Here is a 16,130-nt window from a genome sequence, read left to right on the forward strand (position 1 = left end):
GAAAGGGTTCAGAGATCAATATGGTGCCAGAATTGAATTTCGGAGACCAGTATAAGTAATTTTAAATTTAAAGGACTAAAATGGTGAAAGTTGTGAATACGAAAGACCACTTGTATTATTATTGAAAAAATTCATACTATTTATTATTATTTGTCGAATAAAGACCCAATTCAGTGTCTGTTTATTTTCACAAAGGACAAAGCGATCTTTGTAAAAAAAGAATACTGACTCTCAACTTTTTTATTTTAGGATTATACAATCTCTTTGTTAAAAAATTTGTTAAATAATAATAAAAATTAGTTTTTGTAGGATTTTATTTATATTTTGTGAGGGTTTTAAAACCCACAAAATTTTTTTCAACAATATAACTAACAATGATCACTACTACTACCACATTCTTCATCCTCATCATTATCACTTTTACCTCCATTATTTGTATCGTGTAACCATACTTTATCATTATTGTTATTTCCTTTACCGTCATCACCGCCAATACTAATATCATCAACGTTAATGTTCTCTTCTTTCATTTTTTATTCAATGTTATTTTTCCTTTAAAAAATATTCGTACTACAAGTATTTTTTTTCTTACGATATTATTTTTATTAATGGTCTTTTTTCACTTAACCACCATTGATAAAAAAAAAATTTAAAAATAAATTTATTAATAGTTTGTGAGGGTTTAAAATCCCCACAAAATACAAATAAAACTCCCTCTATAAAATTAATTTTTATTATTATTTAATAATTTTTTTAACAGATAGATAATATTATTCCAAAAATAATAAAATTGATGATCAGAGTATTCTTTTTTTATTAGACAAAAATAATTTTATTCTTCTTAAAAATAAACAAGGATCAAATTAAATGTTTACTCTTATATGGTCCTATCTAAACGTTTTACGCATGTCAATAAATACCCATCTCTTGCGTGATTATAACTCTACTTTGAAGAATTATTTTTTGGTAAAAATTAATTTTATTATAATTAATTATGTTAAAATTAATAATGATATAAAGTGGTTTATATATTGTTCTCTATAAAAGTAATTGTAACAAATTATGACTTCTCTAAGAATTAATTAACTCTAGGAGCCATAATTGATTTATTTTTTTTATTACAATTGAAAACACAAAATCAATTTCTGCCGCATAGAATTGATTCATTAAAGCTGAGCTTTATATATATTCAAACCTGTATGTGTTTATCTTATGATATATATTTTTTTGTTTTCTTTTATTTGTCATAATTATTACTTTTACATATAAATACATTGATTTAAGAATATATTAAAATATGACAATAATAATAAATATATAGTAATTCTTTAATATTTGAGTTTGAGAGAAAATGAAGATGATCATAGAATATAATATATGGTAAAAATAAAGAAAACATTGAAAAAGAAAGTTCCACAGGTGCTTACTTTTAATTATTCTTTCTACCGTTTCTTCATTATCCCCCCCCCCCCCCCCACCATATAATGCAAGCATGATGATTCTTGTCATTAAACTTTCAAATCTGCTTTCAATTCAAGATTACAGCATATGATTCAAGAATAATTCTTGTTGCTTTAATCCAAACGAATAACAAGTATCAAGGAATCCAAATAATATATATATATATATATATATATATATATATATATATATATATATATTAAAAAGTCAGGTACAATTCATTTAACCGTGAATGAAATTAATAATTTAATAAATTTAATTAAATTATTATTTAACAGCTTTTAGTATCAATTTTATATATGTTAAACTGCATCTTAAGTTTTATATATATATATACATACATATATATATATATATATATATATATATATATATATATATATATATATATATAATGATGGTAGAGACCACTAACATGTTCTATTATATTTGTCCATTGAAATTAATAAGGTATATACCCCACATCCAAAAAAATCTACCGAACATGATGATAATTAAACAAAGCAAAAATTAAAGTTAATATGTAATAATGTCTCATAATTTTGCAAATGCTGTACAATACAATCTTTACAATTTCACTTTTATCTTAGTCAAAAAATTAAATCCATCAAATATATAGCACCATATACAAGGCGATTTAATTTCTGAGATCTTCACTGTAAAAAAATTGCATAAACTTGTACCTCACAAAAATCTGCATTCTATTCTATTATTTTTGTTCAGATCAGAATTCTTTTGCAGTGATGAATCTCTCTCCTAATCTTTACCCAAGATATTTTGAAGTGGGGATTTCTTATTTTCAAAGAGTTAGGCACACTGTGGACTCCACTTTACTCAATGATTCAATTCATATTTTGCAATGAGAATCATCCAACCTATGAAAAACAGCACCACTGCAAATTAAATAACAAAAAAAAAGGAACTGCATCAGCATATGTAAAGATTAGATTACACAATAATAAAATCAACATATCACAAGATAAAAATACAGAGACATAACTAGAAGATTCAAATATATTAAAAGAATGAGATAAATATAATAAAGGAAAACTCTAGGGGCAGCAGTTTTATTGAATTTTGGCCAGCATGTAACCAGCAGAGAAATGTGAACCGTTGGATGAAATCTCACACCAATCTCATACCATCAAATTATCATTGATGGCTAGTTGATGGCTAACAATCACAAAAATTGCTGGCCCCCTAGCATTGCTCTATAATAAAAGAACGAAATATTTCTATTCAAAATTAAAATTAGAGACGAAAGATGGTACAAAAATAAAAAGGTAAAAACTCATGTGCAATCGACTTTACATGAAGTTGATAACTGAGATTCGTTAGATGATTTGACTAAATTTTTATCTAACGGCTCTCAATTATCAACTTCACGGAATCGACTGACTTTTCACCAAATAAAAATACAAATTTTTTTTGTATTTCTGTGTCGAGACAGTTAACAAACGCAGTAGATCCATTTTGATTAAAGGCAAACATATATAATTAAATAATCTTGAAAATAGATTTACATTGAAATCTTAATTATTATTATTACCTATGATCTTGAAACACTAGTTGTGAAGGTTCCTGGTGGCGGTGAAGATGGAAACTACCTTCATCAAAGTTGTGAGAGTAACTAACAGGATCATACTGAAACGAAACAGGTTTATTGGATCTACACATCAAGGAGGTCTTGCTCTCCCTCATGAGCCTTCTGAGGATGCTTCTCCATCTCCATCCTCTCCTCCTCTTCATAGTGCTGCTGCTGCTGCAGCAACAACAACAACTACAAGTGTTACTGAAATGGTGGATTCTTGAGTACTGGAACTCGTTCTGGATTGGGAAGCAGCAAGAAGGAGAAGACATCATCATGTATGAAGAAGAAGAAGAAGAAGAAGAGTGCATCACTGTTGTTGTTACTGTGCTGCTGAGATCCTTGTCCATTATTTCAATGGAGTAGTAAGGTGGTGTGTGTTTGAATGAAACTTGATTAGCTTCGAGTTCTATGTAAGAGGAGTTCAGTTTATTAAGTACCTGCTACCGTTTTGGCACTTGTAATTCGTTCAATTAAGTGGTAATTGTAATTGTAATTCTTTCAACTAACTTGGACTGTTCAAGTGAACAATTCAGGTATTCGTTTAAGTAAGTATTGCGATTTCGAATTTTGCCTCATATATGTAGTAATTCATTGACCAGTGACAGATATTTAATAAATAAAACTTAGATCTACATCGCAACGAATTAGTCCTTAATCTATCATATTAGAAGATCCCGTAAAAAAATTGTAATTCTTTAATTTCCTTTTTTTTAAGTTTATCTACTTTTTGCAGTGTTCAAAACCAAATCTTATTATGAAGAATTTTACTAATTTTGTTACAAGAATTATGATGGCCTCTTTTAACACTGTTTTATTTTTTCTGTTTCTAAACTTAAATTTGAGACCATTTAAAAGGAGACGAATTAACTAACGCAAAATTAGTTTTGTGAGAATTATTATAAAACATATATTTTGTTAGTTATATTAGCTGGAATTTATAGAGAAGAGAAAGATTATTTACAATGTAATATTGTTTAGGGAAAACTGAAAACCAGCTAACTGAATTATTTTGTTAATATGGCAAATAATCACATTATTATTAATTATTTGGCTAATGAAAAGACAAATAGTTAATACCTTTTACATATTTTTTTATTTCTAAGTGACCTGTCTTTCTTTCTTTCTGGTAATAACAGATACATAAATTAGTTCTTGCAAAGCAAAAACAGCCAAAGAAAGTAATAAACAATGACCATACACCTAAATATGCACTATAAATAAATTAAATAATGATTTGAGTCAAATGAAGAAGTCCTAAGTTCTAACTCCTTTGGAGTATTATTTTATTCATGAAAGCTACAAAATTTTTACTTTTGGTACTCGTTAACCATATATATTACTATAAGAAAAGTTTCAAGTATACTGAAAATACTGGTGTTCTGATTATTTTAACTGTTGGTAATCTAAATTATAAAAAATATATAATATATATTAATTAAAATCAACGATTAAAATAATTGAAATATCGATATTTTTATTACACTTAAAATTTTTCCATTACTATATTAGTATATTACAACACTGAAAAATGGCAGGGATCTTTATTTATTATTCCTAGTAAAATTCATTAGATACAATAATTTTAACCACATGCTAGCTAATTTATTGCTATAAACTTACTTAACTTTGGGAGGGGTAGTAATTAATTGATAATAATGGACTATTATTATTTACAGATGAGAAACAAAAGTTACCGACAAAGGGTACATCAAAGTTTTCATTATTGAAAACTAGACTATAGTAGGATTGATGATAAGGACATGCATTTAGCCATTTCCGAATGTCCTAACGAATGAAATGAATAAAAGAAAGGGAAAGGACACAGTCCTTTGTAATTATTTCACTACAAACCAAGCAACTCAACTCAGAAAATGTTCGCAACAAAAAAAAAATATATGAAAATTACTAATTCAAGAAAAAGATAGATGAAGAATAATAAATGAAATTACGAACTACCCATTGATTGTTAGTAAAATTTGAAATAGAGGGTAATAATAATAATAATAATAATAATAATAATAATAATAATAATAATAATAATAATAATAATAATAATAATAATAAGAAAAAAATATGAATGATATAGCTAGCTATATAGCTAGGTAGCTCAAAAAAAGTGCAACAAATAATAATAATAGTAGTATATGAATAATGTGGCATGTGATGATTTTGGTACATAACAGAGAGCTACATCCTATGACTAAGAGAGTGTTGTGGGGACTGAAGAATATGTCGTCATTTTCTAATTTCATAAAGAGATGAATGAATGAGAGGGCAGTGTCCGTTTGCTTAAACATTTCAGCCACTTTCCCTTGGTTTTGATGCTCATCTATCTCTTGCATGCATTGTTTCAACTTAGTTGGATATATGCGTTTCACCTCTTAATTCCCACATTCAAACTATAGTTTATATCATCTTCTATCGGTTATATATAAAAATATGGCAACGGTCTATTTTAATCAACTAAGGTCACTTGGAACACGAAATGAGAACTTTTATGTATATAGGTTCAAGATATGGTTTGACTTGAACTAATTAAACTAGTGTCATACATATATATTAAGGTGAATTCTACCATACTCTTTATAAAATAATATATATTTTATTTTGTATGATATATTATTTTTTAATTCGTTATTAGGTTAATTATAATTAGATTATTTTATAATTAAATTAATTTTTAAAATAAAAAATTATACAATTTTTTAAAGTATTAAAAATTAAAACATAATTTTTTTTAAAATTATTTTCAAAAAATGTATCCTAATCTTATGTAATAGCTTTCCGCCTTTTATTTCTCCCCCATTCTTTCATCCTCGTCGCGCCTTCCAAACAGCACTGCCTCGTTGATTATAATCAAATTATAAATCAACTAAATAACTAAAAAAAATTGATAGAGAGTTTTAAGAACGTAGAGAAAAGAGAAAACCAACTTGTCCAAACACGGTGAAGCAAACTCTGACTACGGGTGACAGCAACGACGGACGCAACGGCAAGAGATGCACTGAAAAAAGGAGACACGACGACACAGAGCAGAGAAGCCACAGACACGACGGCGCAATATTGGAGACGCAACAGAGCTGGCAAGACGAATCAGAAAAGCCGACAATCGTGATTTATGGAATCTGGAGTTCGATCGTTCAAAATTTCAGAAGACTAACTAATGAAGAAGAGTTACTAAGTAATATTGAGATAAGTAGCTAGATATCTCGATAAAAATAAAAATTAAAAAGTATTTTGAAAATAGTGAATCTTGATTAGCAAAACCCTAATTAAAATAAGTGATTTTGAATTAGTGGAAGAATATTTTGTCATGAGGAACGTAGACAAGAAGAAGACCAAGAGTGGGGCCTAGAATCTAAGGCACATGTTGAGCAGAAGCCAGAAGGGATGGGCACAGAAAGAGAGTAGAATGGCCACATGCATCATGCTTAATGCACCTTCACCACCCTTCCATTCATCAATCCTTTTCCCTCTCTCTTCTGAGGTGAAAATTTTCACTTCTATCTTCCTTAATATTGAAATCCAATGCGAATTAATACTATACTTTCAGGTTTTTTTTATTAACCAAAGTCCAATAATAAAATTGATATAACATAATAAAAATTAGTTATGATTAATATTATTCTAAATTTTATTGTTAAATTTAGTTAAATTTAATTCGTAAAAAACTTAAATATATAATATTATTTTTAAATGACTCACTCATCACTTCACACGGTAAAAAATAAATATTCACATTATTAATCCAATCAATTGTACTTTTATATATATATGGTCAAAAACCATATATTTCTCACTATTTTGCTTTTGAAAATTTTATTACGTGCTTATATATCTATGAAATACAAATACGAGATAAGATACAATATATGATATATAGATACACTCATTTTAAAATGAGTTAGATTAGATGAGAATTTAGATTAGATGAGAATTTTTTTGATAAAGCATAAAATTAAATGAAAAATGAAGATTGTAATTAAATATTTGAGAGGAGTGTGTGCATTATTGCACGTAATATTTTTTATATTATAAAAATAACAATTTTGATTTTTTATTGTGTTCGGTTGCTCGTGTTTTGGATGGGCCAGAGATGCTCTCCGGGTGAAGTGGTGGAAATCAGCCTAAATCTGAGTCTGGTGAGAGAGACGTGCGAACAGACGACCTCCTGAGTTTCTTGTGATGTAGGGGGAGCCACCTGCAATGACACTCTGACACTCAAGTCAGGAGGGATACAGATGGCAGCGAGAATAAAGGGGTAGTGACGTATTTTGGGGAAGGGGTATATATACCCTGTCAGTAGGACGGGCCCCACAGGAGAGGTCTCCTTCTAGAAAGTTTCCTCTCCCAGCTGTCATGTGGTTGGCAGCAGGGGTGCAGGTGTCCGGGTTGTGGCCTGGATGCGGGGCGCCCTATCGGGTCGGGTCGTCCCGTGCACAGAACCAGATCGAGCCGTGCAGGCTGAGCCGGGCCGTAACAGTGCCCCCAACGCGCCAGCTATGGCCGTGAACACCGTGGTTGGCGCGTTCTGCTCCTCTTCGCGTGTGTTGTCAATTTGCCGGTCACTCGTGATCGGGACGCGTCTTCTATGCGGGTGTGAGCTTCCTCGCTGCAAAGGAACGCCGTTTTTCGTCTCGTTTTTCGCGTTGAACATTTAATACTTATAATAGGTGATTCAAAACTCTGTGTGAAATGACTGCTCTACCCCTGTCTTTCGCGCTTCTTGGAGTCAGTTTTCTTTCAATTTTCCATTCAGTTTCAGCTTTCACTTCGTCACTGTCATCACACTTCTTTCGCTTTCTCTATCTCATTCCAAATTCCTTACTGCAACGCCCTGCTTCGTTCAAGTCTCCCCCAATTTTTTAGCTTCCACTACAAGAAAAACATCCATTCGGGAGGGGTGGCGCAGCGACGAGAAAGAGGGCGAAGAGGAGCGACGGTGAATGGTGAGTGGTGAGTGAGAGGGTTTCTGTAGCCAGAGGGTTTCTTTGCGATGGTGAGCTTTGGAGGGTTTCTTCGATGGTGACAGGGTTTCTAAAAGGGGGTCGAGATGAAGGCTAAGTGTGAGTTTTGGAGGGACAAAAATTTCACTAAGTGTGTGAGTTTTGCTTTCGGAAAATTGAGGAATAAAATTTATCAAAGTGTCAAGCTTTTTGCTCTAGATACATTAAACATCATTTTTGAAGTGCACCCAAAATTTAACAAATAGGCTACACTTTAAAAGCGCCCCCTTAGATATAAAAAAGTGGACTCATAAATATCAACATTTGGTTAAATTTCTATAATACCTAAGGCTACATTTTTTAAATAATGCCAAAATTGTGTTTTCTTTTTTTCTATAAAAAAGCATTACTGAAAAAAGCGTAGCCTATTCATAAAATAGACTACGCTTTTTAAATGTAACTTAAAAAAAATATGGGTGAATGAATATTTTTTTTGTAGTGTTCCTTTGATCATTACCATCATTCTGGTAAGTTCCTTTTTCTCTCTATTAATCTGGATAGTCCTTCTTTGCTGTTATACTTCTTGTTTTTTTTAACCATATCATTATCCTAATTAGATATGAGCACAGTACTATATACAAATATAAATAATTTTTTTATAAATATCTTTATATTTTTATTAATATTAAAGCATTGATTGACTTTTTAAAATATTTTTAACATATTTTTTAATTATATAAAATATTTTAAATATTATTATGTTAATAATTAATAATATATTATTTTTAAATTTATTTTAATTATACGTACGGGTTGCACATCATTTTATTTGGCTGTATTCAAATATGTTTGAAACAATATTTTTAACTTTTTTTTTTATTAACACACAGTTTAAAGTGAAAGATATACATATCAAAAGTCTCATATACGAAATGTAATGGACATGTGAATACAACATTTTTACGATACATGTATTATATTAAAAAAGATAATTTGCATAACTCTTTGTATATACCTCTCTTGTACACACTTCTTTTATGATATAGTCATTTTTTTATCAATTAATTTTAATACTAAAAATGTTAACAGAGAAAAAAGCGTGGTTGTTGCAGACGCGCTGCAATATGAGAATTATATTGCGGAGAAAAAATGTGCATATATATCCTAATTTTTGTTGCATATACATAGTGCATATGTACAGTAATAAGAGAGATGACTATACAGAACATCTTGCATGTGATGTGGAACTGAAGCAGAACAACGTATCACGCCAAGATATATATGCATAGCCATTTTGTATACCTTTTAAGCTACAAATGTATGAATTTGGTTGAATATTATTCATAGTATATATATATACTTCGAAGAAAATTAAACTTCCAAGTGAAAAATTACTTTACTCAAAATTTGATCTCATAATTTATGTGTTTATAGAAAACATAATTAGGAGGGTTCTTTATTATTAAACTCCATCTAAATATTTATGTTAAAATATATTTATTTCACCAACAAGCTGGAATAGCTCAGTTGGTTAGAGCGTGTGGCTGTTAACCACAAGGTCGGAGGTTCAAGCCCTCCTTCTAGCGTTTATTAATATCTCTCTTGTTTCTCTTGTTATTTTGAGAAAAAAACAATTTTAATAAAAGTCCATATACAAGTTCTTGGGGTAGTATATATTGGGTTAGCCCTTTAAATAACTACCAATTGGGCTTCAAGGTTCTTAATCAACCAGCTCTAAGTTTATAATTGGATCAAAAAAAGAAAATACAAAACCTTCATTTGAGAAGAGTTACTGGATTGGAGGAGAAAGTATATGTGGGCACCAATCTTTTTGTTTATCTTTGGAGGGAAAATTTTGTATTTTTCTTTTTCATTTTCCTGGCTATAGTTTATTAGATTAGACCATTTAAATTAAAAATATTATTTGTACATTAAAATTAGTTATTAAAATTAGTCATAATATAATTATATATGAATATATATATTTATTTAATTTATTTTTAATATATATTTTATATTTTAATATATATTTTATATAACTATTATCATATACATAACATAAATTAAAATAAAAAATTTTATAATAATACAATATTATTAATCATTTTACTAATCATTATATATATACTATAATAGATATGAGCAAATATTATTTAAATTCAATTCTGTCTAATTCGTTCAAAATTTTATCTGCCAAAATTTATTTTCTACTATATCGAAATGGATAATTACCGGCCCCAATTAAATAAAAATGGGTAAATATTAACGAATTCAAGTAGAGTTGTCATCACTAACTCCCACTAAACAACACAAGAAGTTGGCTAACGAAGAGTCCTCATTTGTTAGAGAAAAAGGTTACAAGGCTTTGGTGGCAAAATGTGTTTCAATCATTTTTCACTTAACCCTATCAGAACCAAACATATGCCAAAGGTCTACCCTGTGGCCAAGAAATGGTTGTTGTGGATAGGCCTTTCATGGCCACCTTCATTTGTAACCAATAACCAATACATATCTTAAATTTCGGTCACAAAAATCATTATTGACTATAAGACAAAGTCACAAAGTATACATATCAACTTTCCTTAACTTGTCTCTATATACACAAATGCCTATTTTTTTATGTATATATAATTAATTTATTTGTGATACACTGTTAATAAAAATTATTTAACACAATTATTTTTAATTATAATTAATTTGTTCTTTTGGTTTCACACATTAGTTGTGAAAAAGGCTACTTTTATTAATATGAGCATGACTATATAATTAGATATATGTGTAAATTTTTTTTATATTATTAACACATTACAATTAAATTTATAATAAGCCAAAAATTAGTTCTTTTCCATATACAATTTAATTATATTAATTATTTATTATTATTATTATTATTATTATTATTATTATTATTATTATTATTATTATTATTATTTACATATTGTTAAGCATAACATCAGATACATAGAGAAATAATCATATGATAAATTCGCATTAAAAATATATTATAATCACAACCTTATTTTAAAAGGTAACCATTTAAACTTTAAATTTAATTTATATTATATCATGATAAAAAGTATTTTACATGAATATCTAATCACGTTAACAAAAATACTCAACTCAACAACTTATATTGTTTTAGAACTATGCAAATGCAAATGCAAAGATCTTATTGAATAATGAATACATGACAATCAAACTCCTCAAATATCTAAGGAAAAAATAAAATAAAATAAAATAAAAATATTTGATAGTTATTTATACATAACTAACTTAGAAGTGGGACTAAGGAATAAGGAGTGGATCATCAAGAGCCACCAACCACCAAAATCAAAACTCAACAGAAACAAACAAAACAACCAAAACCTGTAAACTACGTTACAAGAGAAAAAAACATACACAATAACACACACAGACACACACACACACACACCCTGTGTTTTGTGTCTTGGAGATGGCAATGGCAATGGCGCTTCTTCGCAGGCTTTCTTCTTCCATGGACAAGCCTTTACGTCCTCTCTTCAGTGCAGGCACCACTGTTTACTACAAGGTCTTCATTAATCAAATTTCCAACCATATATGCTTTATATTATATTATTATCTTTATAATAACAAATATTCATATTCATAATCTTCTATTGCTCCCCTACCTTAACCAATTAACTACTTGCCATTCCTTTCCCTTGCTTTTGAATGTAGTCCTCTTTACCTGATGAAGCTGTTTACGACAAAGAAAAATCCCGAGTTTCGGTAAGCTTATTATATAATTACAGTTAATGTATTGCATATCTAGATATACATATTGTTTCAACTTTCAAGCAGAAAGGAAGAAAAATCAGACTTCTATCGTAATATATTGATTTGCCTTTGCAGTGGCCAAAGCAATTGAATGCTTCACTTGAGGAAGTTGATCCTGAGATTGCTGATATAATTGAGCTAGAGAAAGCTAGACAATGGAAGGTAATATATTAGTTGATTATTACTTGCATCTTTGCCAGGGATATAGAAAATCTTGAAAAAAATTATCCAACTATCTGAGTTTATGCAAAACATTTGATATTGCTGAGTTTATGCTACATGATATTATGATTCTTCCTAGCGGGGGGAATATTGGATTGAATGTTTGATTGCCTATCATATATGATGATTGATGAGATGATGGTAGAGTTTTGCTTTTCAGTTTTCACCACACATATGGATTGACTTCTTGTTTTTGTTTTTGTGAAGGGGCTGGAACTCATACCCTCAGAAAATTTCACCTCTGTCTCTGTGATGGAAGCTGTAGGGTCTATAATGACAAACAAATACAGTGAGGGATATCCTGGTGCCAGATACTATGGTGGAAATGAGTATGTCACTCTTTCGCTTTCTTCTATAGGAGTGTCACATTGAAACATTGAATCAATTCAATGATTTCTGATCTTACTTATTTCAGGTATATTGACATGGCCGAAACACTATGCCAGAAGCGTGCCTTGGAAGCGTTCCGGTTGGATCCGGCAAAATGGGGAGGTAATCACACAACACTAACATAGTACCTGATTTGTTTTTCATTGTATATGGACAAATTTCCCTGTTTTGGCTTCATAGGACTTTGCTTTCACATCTCACACTTTCTCCAATGAATATTTCTGTGTTCAATATGTTGTTTTAATTCCCAAAGGAAGGGGGGGAAAGAATCAAAAAAAAGAAAAAACAAGAGAGAAGGAAATGTAGCTTATGTGTCTCTTACCCCTATTTTGCAGTAAATGTGCAACCTCTGTCTGGTTCACCTGCAAATTTTCATGTGTATACCGCATTGCTGAAACCTCATGAGCGAATCATGGCGCTTGACCTTCCTCATGGAGGGCATCTTTCTCATGGATACCAGGTATTATCAACTTCCCTCACTCATTTACCTGTTTCAATAAAATCTAGTTAGATATATGGAAATAGATCAATGATCACTGTTGTCATTTCCCCCCCTAATAAAGTTCTGAGATTCACTAGAATAACTTAGCAGTCCTTTATGAAACATAAGATTATTTTGATTAATGGATTTTCATTTCAGCAATGGGGGCATTTCTTGTCTATTATTTGTATAGAGTTACAATCAATTAAGGATAAGAAAGTAATAGTCACTATTGTCATGATGCAGACTGATACCAAAAAGATTTCTGCAGTCTCTATATTTTTTGAGACAATGCCATACAGACTGAATGAAAGCACAGGATATATCGATTATGACCAGGTATTTTTGCACATTGCAGTCTTGTATCATGGTCTCTGTATAACCTTCAATTGTACTTTTCACTTGCTGAGTGATTGAAAATTTTCCAATCCCCATTTGCCTCAAATTAGTCTACTCTCAATTTGAATATTTGTATACCACTTGTGTTAATAAGAGTTTTTTAAGATTTGAGCAACATTCAAATGCAGTTGGAGGCAACGGCTACACTTTTCAGGCCAAAACTAATAGTTGCTGGAGCAAGTGCTTATGCACGTCTGTATGATTATGCACGCATCCGCAAGGTATATCGTACAGAATGATTTTATGAACATTATATAGATTGTCTTGTGTTCTTCTTCGTTCTTTTTTACTCAATGGTTTTTGAGGAACAAAGTTGAACTAATGAAACATGTTTCAGGTGTGTGATAAACACAAGGCTGTGATGCTGGCAGATATGGCACACATCAGTGGATTGGTTGCAGCTGGTGTTATCCCATCCCCTTTTGATTATGCAGATATAGTGACCACCACAACTCACAAGTCGCTTCGTGGCCCACGTGGAGCTATGATCTTCTTCAGGAAGGGGGTGAAGGAAATTAACAAACAAGGAAAGGAGGTGCATTCTTTAACAAAATTCATTTGTCAATTTTTCCAGTTAACTTTATTATACTCACCCAATATTTTTCTCATTTGTTTGCCAGTATGTGTTTGGTTCTTGGAAAAAAAAAATGTAAATTCATGGCTTGAGCTGAATGTTAATGCTCCTTACTTATTTGAAGGTGTTGTATGATTATGAGGACAAAATCAACCAGGCAGTGTTCCCTGGACTGCAAGGTGGCCCCCACAACCACACTATTACTGGTTTAGCTGTTGCACTGAAGCAGGTACACAAATAGAGATTGATCCGTTAATTTTACTGTCACTATTTTTGCTTGATATTGAGGTATATATATTGAAGGTTTTCTGGAGTTGATTAAGAGTGTGACATTGTATTTAGTGATATCAGCTGGATTTACTTCAAAAGGTAACTTCAAAAAATCCCGAAAGATTGAGGTGAGAAAATAATGAGTGTGGGTGTGGCAACCTTAGAAGCAAATTTATAAAAAGAAACAAGAATTGTTATCCTGATGAACCTTTCAAATGATCATCCTGGAACCAATTTATATGGATGCATCGCTTTCTTTCTAGCTCTGTCTTTAGCAAATAGTTGCAATTTTGCGAACGCATACTAAGCGCTGCATATATTTATTAATTGATGGTAACCATTTTTTTCTTTTCCTTGTGTGGATTTAGGCTACAACACCAGAGTACAAAGCATATCAAGAACAGGTTCTCAGTAATTGCTCAAAATTTGCACAGGTACATTAGAAGGGGGAAATAAACTGCCTCTTCTCTTAGACACAGATCTTTAGTGTTTACATGTTAGACCACATGAATGAACTCCTTGTTAATTTTTTAGGCTCTGAGTGTGAGGGGCTATGAGCTTGTTTCTGGTGGAACTGAGAATCATCTAGTTTTGGTGAATCTGAAGAACAAGGTAACAATCAACTATCTTCATATTGCATGCAAGGTTCATTGAGTAACCATTGAGTCTATAACATTCATTTCTAATGATTTCTATGTAATAACCAAAGGGCTGAGATGAAGTTAGGGAAAATTTTCATACCTTCATAAAGTGAGTCTAATGTTCTTTCTCAAAAATCTTGAATCAGGGTATTGATGGCTCCAGAGTTGAGAAGGTGTTGGAAGCAGTGCACATTGCAGCCAACAAAAACACAGTTCCTGGAGATGTGTCTGCCATGGTTCCAGGTGGCATCAGGATGGGTACTACAACCTCCACCATTGCTTTACATATTTATTGTTTGAACTTGGGGAGTGAACTGCCATGTTTTTCTGCATAAGATCATGTGGCTGATAAAGATTACTGATGAAATAACCAAAATTTAAAAGATTATAGCTAACAAAATTTGTCAAAAGGATCAAACATTTTGGGGCATATTGGCCGAATTCGTAAGCAAAACGATCCTTTGTGAGTAATCTTGATTACCTTGGGGATTTCAGGAACTCCTGCTCTCACTTCTAGGGGATTTGTTGAGGAGGATTTTGTTAAGGTAGCAGAATTTTTCGATGCAGCAGTGAATTTGGCTGTGAAGATAAAGGCAGAGAGCAAAGGTTAGAATCCAATAAAATCTTGAATTATGATTCTGGAACTTGTGTTTATTTCATCAAATATTGATTTTTGTTTTATAATTTATTATTTTTCAAATCAGGAACAAAGCTGAAGGATTTCTTAGCCACAATTCAGTCGTCTACTTACTTCCAAACAGAGATTGCGAAGCTCCGTCACGACGTGGAGGAATACGCGAAACAATTCCCAACCATTGGTTTCGATAAAGCAACCATGAAGTACAAGAACTGAGAGAAAGAGAAAGAGAACAAATTTTTCATCATGCAAAAAAAAAACATATATGTTGATGATGCTATGAATATGAACGTAGAAAAAAACTTGATCGATATTGATACTTTCTCGGAAAAAAATGTATAGATTATTGTTATTATTATGCAATAAAAGGCTTAAACAATCAAATTTTACGGCGCCGGTGCGGCATGGCACCGCGCCGGTACGGCTGGGTACGCGGCTGATTAAAACGACGCTGTTTTGCGTTTCTGTTAACTTTTTTTTTTAAGATGAAAAAGTATAGGTACCAATGAATTTATTACTAATAATAATTAATTATTATATTTTAAACGAGATATATCTAAACAAATATATATAAAGACATTTTTATTAAATATAATTATAAAAAAAATATTTATATTAAATACATTTACAAAAATATTTTTATTAAATATAGTTATAAATAAAAATTGATAAAAATTGACAAAAATATTATTAGTAACGTATGGGGATTGTTCTCAAATT

The 16,130-nt window shown here is 30.8% G+C and overlaps 1 protein-coding gene, 2 long non-coding RNA genes and 1 other non-coding gene across 4 annotated transcripts; 2 read left to right on the top strand and 2 right to left on the bottom strand.

Annotated features, from left to right (window-relative positions):
- Positions 1-1,971: 1,971 nt before the first annotated feature.
- Positions 1,972-3,879, bottom strand: LOC112799979 (uncharacterized). Its single transcript, XR_011881736.1, has 2 exons — positions 3,011-3,879; positions 1,972-2,354 (listed from the first exon to the last, which is right to left on the bottom strand). It is a non-coding gene; the product is annotated as an uncharacterized lncRNA (long non-coding RNA).
- A 5,631-nt stretch (positions 3,880-9,510) lies between these two features.
- TRNAN-GUU (transfer RNA asparagine (anticodon GUU)) lies at positions 9,511-9,584 on the top strand. Its single transcript has one exon. It is a non-coding gene; the product is annotated as a tRNA-Asn (tRNA).
- Positions 9,585-11,208: 1,624 nt separating this feature from the next.
- Positions 11,209-15,045, bottom strand: LOC112799981 (uncharacterized). Its single transcript, XR_011861771.1, has 2 exons — positions 14,874-15,045; positions 11,209-12,896 (listed from the first exon to the last, which is right to left on the bottom strand). It is a non-coding gene; the product is annotated as an uncharacterized lncRNA (long non-coding RNA).
- On the top strand, positions 11,343-15,794 carry LOC112799980 (serine hydroxymethyltransferase, mitochondrial-like). The gene is made up of 15 exons (XM_025842003.2): positions 11,343-11,548; positions 11,698-11,748; positions 11,872-11,958; positions 12,226-12,347; positions 12,434-12,510; positions 12,744-12,868; positions 13,136-13,228; positions 13,417-13,509; positions 13,626-13,823; positions 13,987-14,091; positions 14,501-14,566; positions 14,667-14,744; positions 14,920-15,031; positions 15,269-15,379; positions 15,478-15,794. Exons 1-15 carry the CDS (start codon positions 11,453-11,455, stop codon positions 15,624-15,626), a joined length of 1,563 nt encoding a protein of 520 aa, XP_025697788.1. The 5' UTR covers positions 11,343-11,452; the 3' UTR covers positions 15,627-15,794.
- The last annotated feature ends 336 nt before the right edge of the window (positions 15,795-16,130 follow it).

This window comes from Arachis hypogaea, chromosome 5 (genome assembly GCF_003086295.3).
Source record: "Arachis hypogaea cultivar Tifrunner chromosome 5, arahy.Tifrunner.gnm2.J5K5, whole genome shotgun sequence".
Classification (NCBI taxonomy): Eukaryota; Viridiplantae; Streptophyta; class Magnoliopsida; order Fabales; family Fabaceae; genus Arachis; species Arachis hypogaea.

Coding starts and splice junctions, on each gene's coding strand:
- LOC112799980 (XM_025842003.2), top strand. CDS start 11,453: ATGGCAATGGCAATGGCGCTTCTTCGCAGGCTTTCTTCTTCCATGGAC. Junction 11,959..12,225: donor AGAAAGCTAGACAATGGAAG/GTAATATATTAG, acceptor GTTTTTGTGAAG/GGGCTGGAACTCATACCCTC. Junction 12,511..12,743: donor GGATCCGGCAAAATGGGGAG/GTAATCACACAA, acceptor CCTATTTTGCAG/TAAATGTGCAACCTCTGTCT.